This window comes from Colossoma macropomum, unplaced genomic scaffold, assembly GCF_904425465.1.
Source record: "Colossoma macropomum unplaced genomic scaffold, Colossoma_macropomum, whole genome shotgun sequence".
Lineage (NCBI taxonomy): Eukaryota > Metazoa > Chordata > Actinopteri > Characiformes > Serrasalmidae > Colossoma > Colossoma macropomum.
Genome location: NW_023494795.1, coordinates 15,966,196 through 15,987,670, shown reverse-complemented (window position 1 = coordinate 15,987,670; position 21,475 = coordinate 15,966,196). Strand labels below are relative to the sequence as shown.

Here is a 21,475-nt window from a genome sequence, read left to right as displayed (position 1 = left end):
AGGGTAATTTAGTTTTTTCCCCCAGAAGGCCTTTTAGAGGCGGGCAAACATCGTTACATTTTACAAATGAGGATTATGGGGAAAAAAATATTCTGTCGATAAGATGAATCCTGCTCAGTATGGCCAGCAACATGAACTAACAATGCCAAAACGGTAAATTTTGTCTTCAGTTTGACTTTGAAGGAACTTCAAAATCTTATTTATGAACCTGCACACTTTCCGAAACACAAATTATCATTAACTAAAACTGTCTCAGTGTATTTGACTCATTATTCACACTAAGCAAAACTGTTCTTATGTATTTCACAGTTATTGCACATTTGCCTAATTACAAGAAACTGATGTTTGGAATGTTCAGTCATTGCATGAGAGCTAAAAATCTCCTAACTGATTCTCCAGAACCATTAAACGAGTTAAGAGATTAGCCCTTCGGCTGTTTTATTATTATTACTTAACAGTTCTTCCTTCAAGGAATAGCAGGGAGATAGTTAGGCTCGTTGCCACACGGGTCACTAAATGCAGCCTATTCTTGACATTACTGTAAAGAATGAGATGATGTTTTAACTTAAAAAGCTAGCACCATGACTGATTATTAATTTTTAGTTAAAACAACACATTTTATTTATTAATTTTTAGGGTGTATAGAAAACAGTATCCTGTGACAATGTACTCATTTACTCCCTCTCTCTGCACTACAGATTGCCTTTCCATTGCTGCATGCTGTTGCCATATGGCCACAATCATATTTTAGCGTTTTATATAAAACCTATAGCATCTTAACTGATTTAATTTCTGACAAGGACATTGTAAATTTCCTCAGATTGTGTTTCACATTTTTAAGCTGTTGTTTATGAACATTCAAATATACATACACACTTTGAGCAACCCTTAAACACTAGACCTCAGTATGTAAAAATGTGTGAAAAAAGAAGTACAGTTAACATCAGTTCTGGCATGTGACCAAATAAAAAGTTTGCCATGTTACACTTAAAACCTTCAGTATCTCAAACAAATAGAAAAAAGGGCTTTTACAAAAAAAATGGCAACGCCATGTAGAAAAGGTGGCAGAGCCACAGCAGCCTTATATTTTGGACAGACTATTTCTCTGATCGATCAAGCAGAGGACAAACACTTCCTCCTTTTGTATAATGAGTTCCAGATAAATCAAGATAAATATCTTCAAAGACTTACAACGAAATGAAAAACAACCGCCCCCCAACCACAGGCACCTGTGCATGCACTCCTAAAATGATTAGACAGCCACTCCTCAAGTGGGTTTGGTCAAAAGCCATAGTTTAGATGCCACATGAGTGCATATATAAATGATCTCTGACGGCTTCAGCTTTAATCATTCTCTCTTGGATTCTTTGCGCTTACCTCGATGCAGAATGAAGACCCGCCCTTCACTGAGTCAGGCTCTGCTGCTGTTCCTCGCTGTAAAGGTGAGTCTAGAGACAACTTGAGAATTCTATGTCACGTTTTGGGGTTCAAAAAGGTAAATACTCCTGATGGTGCCAGCGCTGCAAGGTTGGAAATAGTACGGATTAAAGGCGGAAGACAAGGAATACATAATGCATTGCATCAAGGAAGTCCTGAGTTTAGAACACTCAGGTGTAAAACTTCCTTACCATGAATAAAGCTGTTTACAGAGAACCTGTCAGTGTGTTCACCAGCAGTGACACGTACAAACCTGACATTTCTATGCCTAATTTCTGCATTACTTTCTGTCATAATACTTAAATATGTCTAGATGAAGTGTGCTAGATCTGGGCTCAAAGTGAAAAGATTTGTTGCAGGCCATAGAAGAGCTACCTTTGGTTCCCTAAGGGACATTTTAGTGGATGGTTGATTTAAGGAATAATTTTTTTCATGTATTCTCTTTTTGCTGCATCTGTAGCATAAGGTTGCTTACCATGGGCAAAAATATAGGCGTTTTTCCCCGTGCTTATTATAAGAAAACTTGTCGACTCGAAACACACTGCCCATTGGATTCTATTATAAGTGTATTTTGAGTCAACAAGTGTACTGTTTTTCTGAGTACAGTGAAAAATGTCTACATTATTGTCCATGATTAGCGACCATTTGATACGACCATTTGATACAGATTAGGCAGAGAATAGGTTGAAAAATATTAATTCCATTAAAGAATCATCTATTAAAAGGTTCTTTAGGGAACCAAAGATGATGGTTCTTCTGCTGCGCCACTCCATTTTAAGAGTGTATTTCGTCACCACTGGAACAAAAACCTGAATCTTACGTAAATGCAATGTAATATCTGTAGTGTATGTATATGTGTAGGCCAGCATTATTCATATTTCAACTGCTAAACAATTTTGTAATTCAAAGTAGGATAAATACGTAGGATATAATAAAGCAATAAGCCATGAGAGGCCGTGGGTTACTGCGATTTTATCACAGGGAAAGGTGTTCTTTGGCACGACTTGTAGCGCAGTAAAGCACTGCCTCGAGCAGCATATTGCTTTTATAAAATGGCGGCCAACATAAAATATATTAAAATACACAATGTTTTAGATAATAATTTAAGATATTATTAACAATAATTGACATAAACAAGTAAATGTAGTTCTTTTAGAGTACGGTATCATTGCTAAGCAACCATTGACCACTGAATGAGGAGAAGAATGTTTGGTCGCTGTTTTTAAGTATTTTTGGTCACCAAATTACCACCGAGAGTCTTCTGCCAGTCTGACGACACCACTCTTCTCACACTGGGGCTGAATCTCAAACGGCTCCTGCACCCAACAATGCTAAATATCGCTAAAAACTGTCATTTGGGATTCATCCACATTCATACTTGACAGGCTGTGCACTATTTGACAGCAGAAGCTAGAATTTCTAAACGTAATGTTACACAGCACACTATTTTGCTAGGGAGCACGGAGCTCTTTGGGATTCAGGATGGGTTTGATGTGACTTCAGACTGAAACATGGATATTTGAAGCATGTAAGACATTCAGGTGACATTCTTTAGACTTTTATGTTTTTTTTGCTCAGTTTTTTATACCGACAAATCCTGGAATGGTCATCATTTTTAGCAGCTCAGAGAAAAGGCAGGTGAGATCAAAACCAAGGAACACGGAAACTAGGAGTATGAGGAGACTGGCACATACAGGAACACCTGAAAACACAAAACCAGGAAACCACAAGCAAGTGTTCACATAAAACGGTCAACAGAAATTCTTCAGGAAGTTCTTCAGAATTACAATAAGAATCTTACAGTGAATTTGAACAGTTACTACAGTTTACGACAGGACACCACAGACATAATTGGGGTAAATTATACAAACTAAACTAAGTGAGGCAAAGGCAATGAAGACAGAGTAAAGCTTACAGACAGGAGAAAGGGAACAGATAAAGATAGAAAATAATAAAATACAATATCTATAATAGAATAAAACACATTTGATTTGGAACATTTTTCTTCCCCACAGGTTTTTGGAAACGTCATTCAGTGCTCACATAGACGAAAACAGCTTAGACCTGGAGCACCTTATTTGGGCAAGAGGCCAAACACAAAATGACACACAATTTTTGTTTACCACAGGATACGACAGCAGCATTTTTTACCATTCAATGTGGTATGTAGCTTATTTAGTTCACGAACAACAATAATTAACATTATCTCAAACAACTTTTGTGGTTATTTTGCATTTGGCTTTTCAAATCACAAATGCTAATCCTATTACTGTCCTAAAAAAAAAAGTCATTTTCCTTTTTTTTCAATATACATTAAAAATTAAGAAAACGCTTTTGCCTTCTGCTGTAAAGCAGCCATTTTTAGATATTCTTTTATTTTTTGACAGCAACAATGATCACATGATCAAAGGCCACATGATCAATTTCACAAATTTGCTTCAGTTTGAATAATGACCTAGAAATAGCGCAGAATATTGTAAATCTCTTCCTCCTTTTACTTCTGTCCATTGTTAGCTGAAAATTTTACAAAATATTAAAGCACTGTTGTTTATTGCCAGGATTCAATTAAAAAAGTCTCGGCCTCAGACTTGGACAGATGCACATAATGAGACATGGTGACTAGAATCAAATCCCTTTATTTACCTTTTATTTATCTTGCAGCAGGTGCCATTAGTGGAGACACAATGTTTCAACTAAATATCAGCTAAATAAATGTAACGTGTGGCTGTAGGCCTATTAATTTCAGGCATTATTAGCATACTATACTATTGACCATTAGCATTAATCACATTATTAAATGCGTTGGATATCTTGAGGACAGTGTTAAACAACAATATCAAATACAGAACATATACATGTAATACAGTAAAACACTGTTGTGAACACACTAACATAAATGTACAGCAGAATTCCACTGACAGATGGAATCTAATGGAGATCTGTAACTTAATCTGTCTAATTAAATGCGAGTAGCTCTAAAAAGTGATGCGCTGCAATGACTTGATTCAAATGTGAACATCACTTAAATAGAAATAAAATATACTGAAGTTCAGTTTTTTCTTTCAGTTTACTTATATGGCAACAATTGTGTCTACATATAGGAGTCTTGATAACGTAGTTGTAATGTTACTGATTCAGTGCTCATGTGGAACGTCTGCACTCAATCATACTGAGACAGGTGGCTCCATCAGATAACAACAAAATATTTAAATGGCCACACTTGCATGTAGACACTTGCACAGTCTGTTCATCTTAAGGTCCCAGTCAAGGATTACACCCATCACTGGGGGCAACTTATCTGTTGTTCTATATATATATGTGTGTGTGTGTGTGTGTGTGTGTGTATAGATAGATAGATAGATAGATAGATAGATAGATAGATATAGATAGATATAGATAAATATGAAGATGTATTTCATGCTCTTTTTAATAAGATTATTATTATTATTTGCAATTATATCTTTGCATTTTATATCTTAAATTTAGTGTTATCAAAGCCTTTAATTACCTATTTCAGTTATTTAAACTGTACTGGTCTGGTTTGACCATTCAACTATTACTGTTTGTGCCACCTGACTTTTCAGACTAATTTTAAAATATACAATATCTCCTTAGACACCCATGGAAACCTTTCTATTTGAACTTGAGTATAATTATTTTTTTTTTTCAAATTAATAAACATTTAAACATTTATAATGAATAAACATGAATAATAAACATTTGATGGTTTTCCTTAGGTTTTCCTGAAATGGTAAACTGAACCATTCTAACCATGACTCAAAAAATGATATTTTTTTCCAAAATTTGTAAAAGGGCTACTGACCTCGGCATTTCTCTATGAAGGTCACTTGGGGTTCTCTTTATGATGCAGTGCACTGGAATCTTTTGTAAAAGCATTTGCCTCAGATGGTATCGGCCTGTCTGTGACGGACTGCAGAAGACTCAAACACACTGGAATCCCAACATAGTATCTGTAGAAAGGAACGAAAATGGACCAAAATCAAAACTGTTCATTAATTACGGAATTGACCGATCACACTGTCCCCCATGAAACTAATGTGTGATGTTTTTCTGCTCCCTGACTTGTAAGGCATCTTGGAATAAACAGTATGATTGGATATACAACGAACGAAACAACCTGGCACATAAAGCCAGTGTACATATGTATATGCCTGACTACACCACTGATAAAATGATGAGTTTAAAATAATTAGCATTTACTCAAATCACCTCTGTGTGATTTATTTGAATTATCTGAGTACATATAATTGAAGCATCCAAGAAGCTACAGTGGAGTCTGTTGACATCACATTTTAAAGCTCAGTCTTTTTGTTTAAGTTTCAGCTTTGACAGGATGCAAATCCCAATGTTTGCACCTCAGACATTAATGGAGTCAAAGTTATTAAGATAATAACTGATGTGTCCTCCTTTCTTTTGTTTTCTCTCAGCTCCTGGCTGACACAGTACACTGCCAAAAACACTACAAGAACCAGCGGCACAAAAGGGAGTGGGTTATCCCTGCAGTAAAGATCACTGAAAATGTGGATTATACAAAAGAAGATTTCATCGCCCGAGTAAGACAACTTTAGCAGTATTGGGCACATCCAGATGTGTAGCTTCTTACAGTTTTAAGAATTGTTTACTTGATTAATACAGACATAAGAAAATCTAGAAACCTAATTGAAATAACAAAACAACAAACAGTCTGTTATGTAACGCAGATGTGAACTGAATTTCCTGGATTTGATTTCCACATGAATAAAATACAGTCTATTAACACAATCTTGTCTTTCAGTTAAGTTACCTTTGGCAACAACTATGTTGATTTAATTTAATTTAGAAGCTTCCAGTACTTTTACCTTTGCATTTGACTCATGTTCCACTTTACACTTATGTTTCTATGGAAACTGTCTCAGATTGGCTCAGATTTGGGTGGTAAGCTGCGTTACACCCTGAAAGGCCCTGGAGCTGATCAGCCACCCTATAACTTATTCGTGGTGGAAGAGAACACAGGAAAGGTCCGGATCACGGGAATTCTGGACAGAGAGGAAATTCCTTCATATAAGGTGAGGACAGAACACCAGCACATGCACACATTTACACACTGTTTCTACACAATGTCAGGATGTATGTTTCATATATATATATAAAATTATACATATAACACACACAACACACATACAAATGCATACAATAAATGGACAAAAGTATTGGGACACCCCTCCTAACAGAAACGTAATCTGTGGAGTGATGAATCTCGCTTCTCTATCTGGCAGTCTGATTTTGGCGAATGCCTGACTGCACTGTGCCAACTGTAAAGTTTGGTGGATAAGGGATAATGCTATGGGGTTGTTTTCCAGGGGTTGACCTAGGCAACATCAGTGTCTGACCTCACAAATGCTCTTCTGGATTAATGGGCAAAAATTCCCACAGACACACTCCAAAATCTTCTCGAAAGCTTCCCAGAACATGGAAGTTGTTATTGCTGTAAAGGGGTGGACCAACTTTATATTAATGCCTATGGATTAAGAATGGGGTTTCTAAAAGGCTCCTGTAGATGTAATGTGTAGGTGTCCCAATACTTTTGTCTATGTAGTATATATACAGGGCTGTGCAAAAAGTGCACCTAAGCACATTGTTTAAAACACCATATATCATTATACTAGATGTAAAATGTATAGACACACAAATACAGTAAAAGATGACAAGAATTTATGTTTTAAAACAGTGACACATGTAGAATCACTGCTTATTTTGTTAATGTTATTTGTACTTATTGTAACATCCTCTACAGAAAACACACTTAAATATGGCTTTTTTTTCAAGTCCTAGTGCATGATTTCTATTTTTGGCTAAGTTTAATGTACTGGTTTAAAAGAAAACAGTAAATATAGTAAAAAAACATAGTAAAAATTTGTGCCAAAAGTTTGTGCCAGGCTACATTTTATGTTTTATATTTTCACTTAGAAAATCAACAAAACATGTAAGCGGTACCCAAACATTTGACCATATACACTTAGGTATATAGGACAGATACATGGTTTTGAACAGTTACAATTGTTACAGTCATACTTGTCTTTTCCACAGCTTGAAGGTGTGGCCTGGTATAGAAATAAAACCATTGCTGAAGAGGCCATTAACTTACGCTTTGAAGTGGAAGACCAGAATGACAACCCACCTGTGTTTATTAACCCAGAACCAGCCAGCGTTTATGAAGGCAGTCCTGTGGGTGAGTCTGATCTGCTGTTAACAGGGTTGGCAGGGCTACTTGTATTTAGAGATTGCTGATTAACTGGTTGAAAATGTAGCTGTAACCTAATCCAAAGGACTAGGATTATTATATTAAAGTAATGTAATCTGATTACTTCCCTCTACTTTTGGATTACTTGTGTTTAATTAAAGATGTTTAATTAAATAAATAGAAAAATAATTTCAACAAGACTTTTTAACAAGAACTTAACTTGACACACGTCAAACACTAAAACTGCACTGTTTTATGAAACAGAATGATAGATTATAGGTGACTATAGGTAGAATTACCTAGACTAAAAGCTCTGAGACTAAAACACAGGGGAACAAGTAAATGATGTAGAGTAATCCAGTTAAAAACTATACTGCTATCCTGAGACTTTTCTGTCTTTGACTTATTTATTACAAATCTTTTGTTTTGCATGCCAAAGTCAAAAGATCAATCTGGTAAAACCTCCTTTTGTGATCCTTTATCAACAATTGTTATAAATAGAGTCCTTTGCAAAAACTTTGACTGCCCATCATGTGCGTTTCATCTCCTAAAGGGCTGAACTGGCTCTAAAGGTTTCATGTTGGTGTGTTGCGCTTGGACTTATTTTTAGAAGCTCCACAATCAGCTCTCAGCAGTTTCAGTCCATAGAAATCATATGTGTTTGAACAGACATTAAAATAGGCATTAAGTGGGAGCTGATTCTCTTAGTTACAAGCTCATTTACACATATTAACATGTTGCATACATCATTCCAAAACTACTGAAGAAAGAACTCACGAAATGAAATGAAAACAAAGCTGCTCATGAGACTTAATTCACTCTCTTTTCATGTTCACTGTGAACTGCTGCTGGGCTAGCTAATCTTCAGAATTCTCTCCTGGTAGCAGGATCCCCTCAGACCTTGCCCCCCAAATTAAATCTACATGACTTATGTCACATGCATCATAAAAACGACAGATTTCGGTGAAAAACGCCAAGTTTGCATTTGAATATAATCCTGTTGGTAATCACCTGTAACGCAATACAGTTACTTTTTCTTTGTATTTTAAATATGTAGTGTCATTATATCTATTCTGTTATTACCCAACCCTGGCTGTTAAAAGCATTTACACACCTGGACAAATGTTAGGCACAACATGAATTTGTGGCCTTCTTCTTCAACCTCAGAGAAACACGGCTTTGGTTTTCTCAACATTTCCCAACATTCTCACTGGGGAAATTTGCTCTGACTCTGTCTTTGTTAGACACTCATTGTTCGGCCACTGTTTTACAACAGTTTCTTAACTTCCAGGTACATCTGTAACAACAGTCAATGCTACAGATGCAGATTTGCCAAACTCTGCTCACACTAAGATTGCCTTCAGCATAATCAAGCAGGAGCCAGATGGCAAGCAATTCTTTTCCATCGATAAACACTCTGGGGATATCAGTGTGAAGGACTCATCGCTGGATAGAGAGGTTATTTCTAATGATTTTAACTGCACAATTTCTACAATCATACACAGACACTGTTATGAACTGTTATGAGCCAACCTTTTTCTATTTATGAATGTTTGTAAATCATTTATACCAGTTCACACCCTTCCTTCTCAACTCTGCACTGAACTTTTCCCCATCAGACACAAAACTCTTACGTTCTCACTGTAAAAGCCACTGATATGGATGGAGCTCCAGGCGGCAACACAGCAACGACTACAGTGAAGATCCATGTCCTGGACATTAATGATAATGTGCCCACTCTGGAGAAAGATGAGGTAAATCGTTCTCTACACAAAAACTACTATGATCAGAACTTACACTGAGCTGCTTTGTCTCACACAGAATGCCAGCTGTTTTCCTGCTTACAGTAATGATTATAAAGTATCTCTATCCCATTGTTTTACTTTAATCACAGTGTCTTCAATATTGTCTTCTTCTGACTCTGCATGTTAAAAGAAAGAGAAAAAAATGTTAATTTGAAAAGCTATTATATGTGAGAACGTATCCAAGCATAATTTAGAATAACAATTTTCTTTCTAAATGTGGAACATGCATTCCCTCTAAAAATTAACATATTAGTCCATGCATTTTAGGAAAATATTGGGTTTTAATGGATGATATTTTTCTTATTAAGTATACAGTATCTGTGGATGAGAACGTGGCTGATGTGGAAGTCCTACGCATCCAGTCCCTGGATAAAGATGAGGAGCGGACAGACAACTGGCTGACCATGTTTCAGCTTGTGTCAGGAAATGAGGATGGATATTTCAGTATTATAACAGATCCTGACACAAATGAGGGGCTGCTGTACCTGATCAAGGTTTGTCTATGCACTTTTCTACATTTAACACCAATCTGTGAATGAGCAGAGCCCAAAAGTACAGTTACTACTGTAAAAATGCTGTTGTGTCATACTGCTACGGTCAGTGCATGAGAACAACACTGGTGCTTTAGCCAAAACTGAATATAATTTATACTGTTTAAAGGTCAGAGATCATCATTCATTTAAGTAGAAAGTATTCATTATTCAGCATCAGCAAAAAAAGCAGAAAACATACATTTAATGCGAAATTGCACAGAAGCCTCAACAAGAAAATATTTTTTTTTCCAGAAATTAGTGTATCATCACTTTATCTTTATTACAGCTGCGATTCTTTTCAAAAGATTTGCTTTGAGTTCTTCAAAGAATTCTGCAGGGATATTTTCACACACCTCTGAAGTTCAGTCTTAGACATAATCCCAAATATATTCAGTGATGTTCAGGTCTGGACTCTGGGGTGGCCAGTCCATTCCCTGCACAAATGTAGGCAAAATCATCTTAAATTTAGCCAATATACTTATCATTGTAAGATAGTTGTAGAAATATTATAAGATTCAACTTATTTGTAGAGTTTCTATTTGTTCCAAGTAATTTTATCTAGTGAAATTCTATTGACAGATGATTTTGCTGCAATCTTGAAATAAGCAAAACCAGCATGATATACTGAAACAAGAAAAATGATCAAGCAATATCTCTAGATAAAATGACTTAAAAAACTACAACTAAATCAATAATCTTATAATATTCTTACAACAATCTTAAAATGAGAAACATCAGATATATTGACTAGATTTAAGATACTATCACTTGCCCAAAATGCCATTTTTGCAGTGTTGAAGTAGTGTTTATCTGATGTGGACAGTTTTGGTGGTCGACCACACTAGAACAAATGTTATTTTGGCAAGTGAAATTATATTAAATGCAGTCAAGGGGTGTCCAGTCTTTTCCCACAAAGGGCTGGTGAGGCTGCAGGTTTTAATTCCAGCAAAGCAGGAGCTCACTTTATCAATTGTTTGAAGACTGAGACTAACTGATTAAACGTGTAGAATCAGGTGTGCCCTACAGTTACATCAGCCCTTGATAAGATTGGACACCCCTGATGTAGTCAATACATCTAGTATTTCTCATGTTGAAATTATTGCAAGCTTGTAAGATTACTTAATTTCTTTCTAGACATTTTTTACTTGTTTTAAGTAATTTTGTCAAGTGAAATTCTCACTATGTTTGCGAATCATGTTGCTTGTTGTAAGTAATAATCTTGAAATAAGCAAAATTATCTTGCAATGTAGTGAGATAATGTTACTTGACAAATTACTTAAAACAAGTAAAAATGTCTAGAAAGAATTAATAATCCTATAATAAACTTACAAGTATCTCAGTTAGAAATACTAGATATACCGACTAGGTTTAACCTCATTTTATTTGACAAGATACCATTTTTGCAGTGCAGGTCTTACTGTTAGGAATATCATTTTCTCTATGTCTTATAACTGAATAGTTTTGGAAAATCCTGCTTTTTTACTTACTTTCCTTATATGTAATCTCTTCAGAAATGTCTCCTGAAATAAATAACATGTACTTAATGGCCATTTTGACTGGAAAATAAAGGGTGTGTGACAGTACTGTAATAAAGTGTAATGCAATGCTCAGGTAAATGTAATTTACTGGCAACTTACTGTGAGTTCTCTATTTTGTCTCCATCACTCCTGTAGCCTATTGACTATGAGGCCATCACTAATCTGGATTTGGGTTTGGTTCTGGAAAACAAAGCTCCTGAGGGAGCTGCAGCAGGGATGGGGTCTGGCTCCGGGACTGGTGCTGGAACAGGGGCTGGGGGCGCTTCTGGAGGAGGGTCAAGTGCTGGGGGTGGCTCTGGGAGCGGACAAAGTGCTGGAACAGGAGCGGGTGGAGTGGGTGGCACAGGAGGCAGACCAGTAAGACCTGGCACTGGAGGCACAGGCACAATATATAGTCTGATAAAGCACAAGATGTATATGTTAAAGGTTAAAGTGAATAATAGGCCAGATGGACCAAAATACAGGCGAAGTCCTAAAGTTGTGCCTGTGTCAGAGAACACTAAAGGCAGTCCCATGCCAAGAGTTATTGCCACTTACCCTGCCATGGATGGTGACACAGGAAAACAGGCAGAAAATGTCAGGTTAGTGTTTCAAATAATAATATTATTATGCTTCAAAAGTAAAAATGAATGGCATTTAGTTAGAACATGGCCCCAATTCAGATCCAACAAGAGTAACCCTTACTTACCCTCTTTTGTATGCATTATGAGAACAATGTTGTGAGTCACTTGATAGTTCTAATAAAAGTAATATGACTATATTATACTATATTATATAGTAAATAAATAGTAACTACATGTTTTGCTCATCTCCAAATACGTTATATGTTTAAAAACAGAGAAAAACTCTATATGACATTATTTTCGAATCATTTACAAGCATCAAGTAATTTTAAGAAACCAAAAATTCTAAATAATTAAAAAACAATACAAAACAATGACTGCAGTGTTCAAGTGACACTTACTTTGTGAGAGTAAATTCATTCCACTGTCACAGCAAAGATATTAATAATACTGACTGTTAAAAAATTTCAGATGTGAATGATATTTTTGGGTTTATGAAAAAAATATGAAAAAGTACTTTTCTGAAGGGAATTTTCCAGCACACAAATATGTGTCATCCACAAGCTGCAGCTTGCCTAATGAAGATAGTGTGACCAAATATTTTTTTTATTAATTTGTAAAGCTCTTCCATTCATTATTATAACCATTTGAATTATATGTGTATCACATCATTAGAAAGTAAAGAAAATGGGTTCATTTTTAGACTTAACTGTTTAGTGTTTATTATAACAAGGCAGTCAGTGAAATTCCATAATTTGTGATATGTGCTTCATTTATTTTTAGATATGCTAAAGGATATGACCCTGCTAACTGGCTGTCCATTGATGAAAACACAGCTGAGATCAAACTCAACAAGATACCAGATCGAGAATCACCATACATTGTTAATGGAACCTATTATGCCAAGATCCTCTGCATAACTGATGGTATGAAACTAATGTAAACTTTACAAACTGGTGTTTGAGTCAGAAGACCACTATCTCTTAGGATTAGGGTCTGTTAGACTCTAAAAATCAAATAAATAGATTTCATCTGAAGATTTTCTTCCCTAGATATGCCGTCTCTGACTGCCACGGGAACCATAGCATTAGAGGTAGAGGACTTCAATGACAACTGTCCTAAATTGCTCAGTACACTGCAGCGTGTGTGCAGTGATGTCCCAGAGGTTAATGTGACAGCAGTGGATGCAGATGCTCATCCTAATGGTGCTCCTCTTCAGTTCCTTGTGATTCCAGAGGAGACAACAGGAAAATGGAACATGAAGAAGAAAAGTGGTAAGTGGTGGTTCAAAATTAGCTTAGAGCTTAAATTACCAGCTACAAACTAAATATAAACATTAAATAATCACAAATGATCAGTGATCATACTCCACAGCACATCTCTAATTTATTATGCACCTCTTCAGATGAAGCGGCTGTACTGATACCGCAGGAAAGCTTGTGGCCTGGTTCCTACAAAGTCACCATGGAAATCAAAGATCAGCAGGGTTTGGCCTGTCCTGACAAACAAGTCCTCCAGATAGAGGTGTGCACCTGCTCAGAGGAAGGAACATGCAGCCACAGTCGTGAGTCAGAGGTAGCCGCTGTTAAAACGTCTGCCACGGCTTCGTTTGGAGCACCAGGCATTGTCTTTCTTCTTCTAGGACTCCTAATCCTACTCCGTGAGTAGTTCAAGGCCCTTAATGGTGTCTCTGTGTTTTCTACCAGACACACAACAGTTTGCAGAATAAACAATAAACACACCACACAATAAACATGCAGGGCAGGAAATACAGGGCAAGAAAGCATTGCTGTGTTTGATCCACTCGTACCAGCGCAACACACACTAACACACTACTACCACATCAGTGTCACTGCAGTGCTGAGAATGATCCACCACCCAAATAATACCTGTTCTGTGGTGGTCCTGTGCTAGAGGTGGTCGTGGGCCCTATGGGTCTAGTTACAGTGTCAAAAAACTCAAAACCTTTGTTTTGCCACTTCAAGTACTGGCAGATCTTTCCAGTTCTGAATCTTTCCAGTACTGCACAAACTTAACAGTTAGTTTCTTATCTGCCAGGTTCTTTTTAGAATTTTCAGTTGCACATTAAATGGTGCCTCAGTTGCCTTCTGGCACCTGTGACTGCTGCACCATTTAAGGTGGAACAGAAAACTTGAATATAGAGCTGAATATAGAGCTACATTTTGATTAGTAAATATATAATTTCAATATTATTCCAGTATTATTGCTAATGATATTTCATAAAAAATTACATTTTACTATTTAAAATTAAGTTACAGATATCTATATCACTTTTCAAACTCTTTCCAAGGAACCAAACTGTCAAAGAGCATGGTTGATGTTCATCTTTAAACGAGACTGAAGTTGGCCTTCTGTTTGTCAGCTTCTTAACTGAATGTTCTGTTCAACTTTAAATGTACAGCTTGTACAGGTGCCAGAATGTAACTGTGGCACCAGTTAAGGTGGAACGGAAAATTCTCAAACAAGCTGGCAAATGTGAAGCCAACTTCAGCTCCCACATCTTTAACAAGATCCTGGACAAGTGCTTAGCTTGCCCTGCAAATTTGACTCTGGACAGTTTCTCAAACCTTGGACAATATCGAGCAGCTTTGCTCAGCGTTGGACACTGTAGAGACTGAAGAGAGGAACAGTTCCAAATTTATTAGTATTACAAACCAGCAGCAAGTAGCAGCCATGCTGTGTGATTTTATCCTCTTTTTGACAGTTGAGTCAGATCATCTTAATTTGAAAGTTTCATAGTGATCTACCAAATTTAATTTACTTTGTGTTGTTGTCCAGATTGAAAGCACGTATACTTAACATTAGCTGGTAGCAAGCTCCAAATAACTAGCAAAGCTAACTAAATAGTATCATGGCCTAGCTTATTCACACAGAGGTTCATTTTATTTTCCTGTCTGTGTGTATTTTGACGTATTATGTTGCTTCTGTGAGCCATCGCAGTGCCTTGCTGTAAACCAAAAAATCAGAGCAAAGCTTACCTATTCATTCTTGATCCCCCAAAAACCATAGGGTGGTAAATGGACCTGTAAAACTGGATCTGGGCATTTTTTTAACCCGACAACTCGAGAACTACAAGGATTAGGTTACTGTTTTTAATCAGCTCCTTGTTCTTGAACTTTCACATGCATTCACTACCACTTTCAACCTGTTCCTTCTTTCCTGAGGCAGCGTTTTAGCTTTTCAAGAAGCTGTCATGATATTTGCCACAATCTAGTAACTTTAGATCATATTTGCTATTCAAGAAGCAGTTACTTGTTTTGACTTTCACAAATGGTTAGATGACCACTTTGCTTTTTAAACTCCACTGTTGACCCTAACTCTGAAGGACACCACATGTCCAAGAGTTTTAAGACACCCGCTCAATGTTTCATCTGAAATCAAGGAATTTGTTGCCATCTTTGCTGATGCAACAGTCTCTCTTCTTCTGGGAGCCTTTACACTAGATGTGGGATATTGTTGTGACACGAGATACCCTAATGTTCTGACCTCTGCGTTCTGTGTTTGTGTTTTTTAGTGGTACCTTTGCTCCTGTTGAGCTGTTCCTGTGGGACGACTAATGGAGGAGTTGGTTTTCCAGAATATTTTAATGGCATGCCATTTGATAGAAAAGAATACTTAATTGCATATCATACGGAAGGACCAGGAGAAGACAGGGTACGACATTCCCACAATTCTCTTTTATCCACACAAGAAACAACACATTTGTGATACTGTTAGGTTGTGATGCAAGCTCAGAATTCCTTTACTCAGTACAACAGAGATCATTTGACATGTTGACTTATGTGCAGACAAGTTGAGCATTTTGCTATACATTTGCTCTTTGCAGGAGATTCCTCTGCTGAGTGCTCCGCTCTCAATCTTATTACCTGAAGGAGAGAGAGTCCAAGCAGGCAATGTGTCTTCAAACATGGCTGTACACATGAACTCAAAAGGCCCTGCCACAGCCGGTGTGTTTGGCGGATATGATAGACAGACTAACATGATGGAGATGGCCGATGATGCCTTAAATGATGACAACTTCCAGTATTTAAAAGAGAGTGACATGGCCTTGTCTGATGAGTTTTTACAAAGATATTTCACACAGGTAAGTGACTCGGACTGCGGAGAGGGCCTGAATGTAACAAGCTCAGTCAGAGGGATTTATATAGCCTTCATGTCACTGAAACTAGAATCAGCTTTCATATTATGGGGAGGAGTTAGAGGTCAGTATGTTTTTCTAGAGCAGTGGTCATCAATCCACTTCTTGGCCATCTACTGTTCAGCAGAGACCAGTTCCAACTTGCATCGCTGCTCCCAACACACCCTGTTCAAATCCTAAAGGGATTGTTAGTGAGTGAATTATTTGGATTAGCTGTGTTGGATGCAGAAAAAACACAAAAATATGCAGGACAGGGCTACTCCAGGACTGGGGTTGGGAACCACTGGCCTACTACATACTGCTTGCAAACTGACTGGACTATATTACATAGTATGTGACCAACATGAATTTTTCAAAGATACTCGGATGACATACTACTGCCAAATGTTTCAGTATGTAGCCAGAGCTATCTTCATGATATATTACACACTGTGTCTTTGGAAATCACATGTTTAACACAAAGATAATTCTAAAGCTGATATTTTTTTATTTTAATGTATTTTTGGCTTTGGAATTAAGTAGAAAACAACACCTTTTACTCTGTCAGGCTATCAAACGACTTTTAAAAGTTCCACAAACAGATCTTGTGAACAATTTCCATCCACTGACATGCTGCTTAAGAGCTGGAAAGTGTCTTGCAATGGATGCTAAGCAGTGATTGGATGGCAAAGAAAGGCGAGTTTTGAGATCAGTCTAATTGCCTCAGTCCCTGATGTGGGTCGACTTTAACCATGCCTCTGCCCTGTAGTATTTTTCACATTTTACATACTATACTGCATACTGCTGTGAGGAGTAGCACGCAGTATTCAGCACATACTGGTCCAGTATGCATCCAGACAAATCACTTCAGGAAATTCAGAGAGTGGGCCCTCTAAAGCCCTGCTTAGATAAGGTCCTGGGGTCATTTCTTCTTTTACATGTGCTCCTGTCACTGTCACTGTCACTGGTCCCGTAACCTGGATTGGTCATGGGGGCGCTGTACTGATGGTTTACCAATTCACTCCATTGTAGCCGATCATGCAATAAGACCTGCGTTTCTGCAATGCTCTTACCTGTACATTCAGTTATGTTGTCTGCCCATGTTGTTCGTTGTCTGCCTCATCTTCTTTTCCCTGGCACTGTTCCCTGAAGGATGGTAGGCATAGTGTAGTGGGTAACACCTCTGCTTTCTACGCTGTAGACTGGGCCGGGGCAAGTACCCTACACTATACCAATAAGAGTCCTTGGGCAAGACTCCTAACACTACCATAGCCTACCTGTGTAAAAATGCTTAGATTGTAAGTCGCTCTGGATAAGAATGTCTGCCACATGTAAATGACGATTTTGGAGATCCTTGCAGATCTCGTCACATGGCCATACCACCTCATTTTCCTTTTCTTCAATGTGGTCAGGAGGTCTTCGTATTTCGTATATGTTTCATATACATGTGCTCCTAGGTAATTTTATTTCCGTCCGCTTTGGCTATGTCAGTGTTTTTCTCCCTCCTCCCCTGAGAAAATTAAAGGTGGAGAGACAAATTATTGTCTATTAGAGAACCGAGATCTCACACACTGATTAAAGAGGTGATTAAAATGGGTACTACTTGTATAAAGCGCATATGTTCACAAACAGCTACACAATGTCATTAATGTATTACTTTGTATGCACAATATCATTAACTTTTCACATAAATAGTGTGTGATCATATGACAATGTGTAACATTCAGGTTCGTAGAAATTACCCCCAAAACTTACGCCTGCTGTAGTAATTACATTGCGCCCCGATGCATGATTTATTTTTTCTTGATGCCTCACTTAAACCCGACTTGATAAAACGCTACCTTGATAAAACCTTTTTTTTCACTTACGCAATAGAGCAAAAAGCCAACCATCTCTCTCCCAGTCAGCTGCTGAAACTCTCATTCATGCTTTCATTTCTAGCCGTTTAGATTATTACAGATTCTCTTCTTGCAGGCATCGGCTCCTCTTCACTTCGTAAACTCCAGAAGGTTCAAAACTCTGCTGCTCCTCTCCTCACTTACACCCGGTCACACCACCACATTACACGAGTTGTCCAAAACCTTCACTGGCTTCCCATAAACTACCGTATTCGGTTCAAGATCCTTCTTCTCACCTACAAAGTTCTCAACAATCTTGCTCCTTCCTATCTCTCTGACCTTCTCCAACCCTACAAGCCTACATGCACTCTCTGTTCTTCTACTGCTGGTCTGCTTACCATTCCCTCCTCTAAACTCCACAGCTTTGGTGATCGGGCATTTTCCAGAGTAGCTCCGTGCCTCTGGAACTCTCTTCCTTCTCATATTCAGCAGTCTAATTGTCTGTCCTCATTTAAATCCAACCTTAACACACACCTGTTCTGTCTTGCTTACAGTCTTCCTCTATTCTAAACTACTGTAGCTTACGTTGGTTCGCCATCTGTGCTGTGAATATGTATCTGTCTCTGCTGTGTCATCTGTTTGTATGTTATGTATACTTTCTTGTGCCACTACTTTGTAATCTGTAAGCGTCTTCGGGTCCTAGAAACGCACTATACAAATGTCATGTATTATTATTATTATTATTATTATTTGTATTATTCTTTACAGACATCGCCCAGATAATCTAAATTAAATCTGAATATGGCTTCAGACAATCACACTCATAGCAATGTACAACAGTAATCTCTCCTCAATATGATTTATATATTTGGCTTTTTTATTGCAGAAAGCAAGTTATGAAGCGGAGAATGCACGACTACAGGAAGCTCTGCTGGTGTACAAATATGAGGGGCAGGGATCAACTGCTGGTTCTGTGAACTGTGATAGCCTTCTTGAATCATCTGATGACCTGGAGTTCCTGGATGACCTGGGGCCAAAATTTACCACCCTGGCCCAAGTCTGTGGATTCACCTGCCCTCAGTTAGAACTTGAGTCCAAAGCAACCTTTGAGGAAAACAACTGAAATTGCCTGTGAAAGATCTGCAGATGTTGTGAGCTCTAGTCACGCAATGAAAACTTCAGAAATTACTGTTGAGTCACCACCAGCCCCCATACTGATGAGTGAGAATTCATCCATGCAAAGCCAAATGTTAGTGGTTCAGGAACCTTTGTACTACATGGTCGAGCAGGTGCCCCCCACTGTTCTACTGGCAGGACAGGCCTCTGTTGAATTAGGGCAAGGCATGTACCTGGTCAATGGAATGTCAGGAACTGAAGGGATAATTCTTAACCAAAGTTATCATGCAGAAAACCAGCAAAGCAACATCATTACATCCCAACATCCCAACCAACCTAAAGGCAAATCTGTCTTGTGTCAAGGAAGTTTGGGGTGGATGCATCAGGGTTCCTTCTCTGGAGAAACTGGGTCAGAGGCTGTGATCATGACAAGTGGTCATTCAGTAGTAGGACAAACACCTGGTATTAGCAATGGAAACTTACTCAACGGTGATCAGGTTGTCATCATGGAAAAGGCCCCTGGGTCAGGACATGTGGTTTTAGGGGAAGCCCTAACTGGACTTAATCAAACTCTAGTTCAGAACGTTTCACCAGCTCAGAACTTCATAATGATGCCAGGGCAGTTACCTCCAACAGGATTAAAGCCAAGGAGAGTAAATACATTGCAGATGGGCCTTCAAGGAGTAAATCACAGAGAGGCTGTACTTGAAGGAAGTGAACAGAATACAGTAACACTTGTGGAGAGTCCAGGTCAGGTACTAGTAGGACGTCAGTCCACTGCAGCACAGTTAAAGCCAGTGAAAATAAATATGTTGCAGAGGGGGAACTGGTGGGATAAAACATGAGGATGTTGTAGTTGCAACAGGTGAACAGAATATAATCAATCTTGTGGAGAGTCCAGGTCAGGTACTAGTAGGAAGTCAGCCACTTCAGCACAGCTAAAACCAGTGAAAATAAGTACACTGCAGAGGGGAACTGGGGGGATAAACTATGGGGATGTTGTACTTGGAACAAGTGAACAGAATAAAACTCTTGTGGAGAGTCAGGTTTATGGAAGTTCTCTTGGAACAAGTCCAGTACTCATGAGCCCTGTAAGGCTGCCTAGACCTTAGTGGTGAGACAAGACAATTTGAACTCTTGCTTTTGGGAAACTGGACGAGTCTTGGTCGGGAGTTTCTGGAGATTGTCAACCCTGGAGGTGGTCAAGGCTTTTGAGAATCCTTTTAAAAAAGATTAAGTGTTTTAAAAGAAGTGATCATTACAGGGGCTATCCTATCATATTATATATTGTGATTTACATTCTTTGTTCATGCACTGACTGTTGTACCTTAAAATATAAGATGTTTCATTATTATTTTTATGGGGTTGTGTTTTTATACTAAATCCGAATTATTATTGCAAGAGTGGTGAAACAAACAGTGTGCTGTTAATGTCTTGTAATATTCATTGGAAGAGATGCTACTTACAGTGTGTCCTGGCCAGACAGGATAAGAAAAAGAGAACATGTACCTTTATAATGGTTTGCCAGATAATAATTGTAAAATAATACCTTTAAATTGTTTGTGATGTTTGTGGTGTTGTTTCATGGTAAATAGTAATTCTGTGTTTCTTTAGTAAATCAGTGCTTGCTATCAAATATTTTTGCTTCTTATCTTTTACAGAAAATAATATTCAAGGCTAATACTCAAGTATCCACATGGATCAATAGAAAATGTGTTGTTATTGTATTTTTTTGCTTTTTTTTTTTGCTTGTTTTCAACATTTTTTTACCTTGGGTATTTTGTTTTGTAATCATTTTTAAGTGGGGATGGTAATTATAAAACAGAAACACATGCACTCCAATAAAACCCTACATGCAAATTACATACCAAGAGCCTGAGTGAAATTGAGTATCATGACCCAGCATGCCTGCTTCAGTCACAATAAGTATCTGTTTGCATGATGATCACCTTACACCTTGAGTGAAGTAGGCAATTGTAAACAGCAAACATAGGCTGTTTAGCAATAGTGTTTGGTATAGTGTAGTGGGTAACACCTCTGTCTTCTATGCTGTAGACTGGGGTTCAATTGCCCACCTAGGCAAGCACCCTACACTATACCAACAACAGTCCTTGGGCAAGACCCCCAACACTACTTTTGCCCACTTGTGTAAAATGATCAAATCTCAAGTTGCTCTGGAAACCCGCCACTACTGCAAAGCTGACTGATATGCTGGGGCAGGACCCTACCATGACAGCCCTGCTGTGGTTCCTCTTGAGTGGATCAG

General features: G+C 37.9%; 1 protein-coding gene across 1 annotated transcript; it reads left to right on the top strand.

Moving 5' to 3' along the window:
- Positions 1–1,336: 1,336 nt before the first annotated feature.
- Positions 1,337–21,166, top strand: LOC118815484 (desmoglein-2-like). Its single transcript, XM_036581630.1, is given in 15 exon segments — positions 1,337–1,442; positions 5,886–6,011; positions 6,354–6,503; positions 7,525–7,666; positions 8,970–9,136; positions 9,298–9,432; positions 9,792–9,977; positions 11,690–12,135; positions 12,901–13,043; positions 13,170–13,391; positions 13,523–13,777; positions 15,653–15,792; positions 15,965–16,222; positions 18,980–19,203; positions 19,205–21,166. Coding segments are annotated over 15 exon segments (3,498 nt in total). The 5' UTR covers positions 1,337–1,388; the 3' UTR covers positions 20,055–21,166.
- Positions 21,167–21,475: the final 309 nt, after the last annotated feature.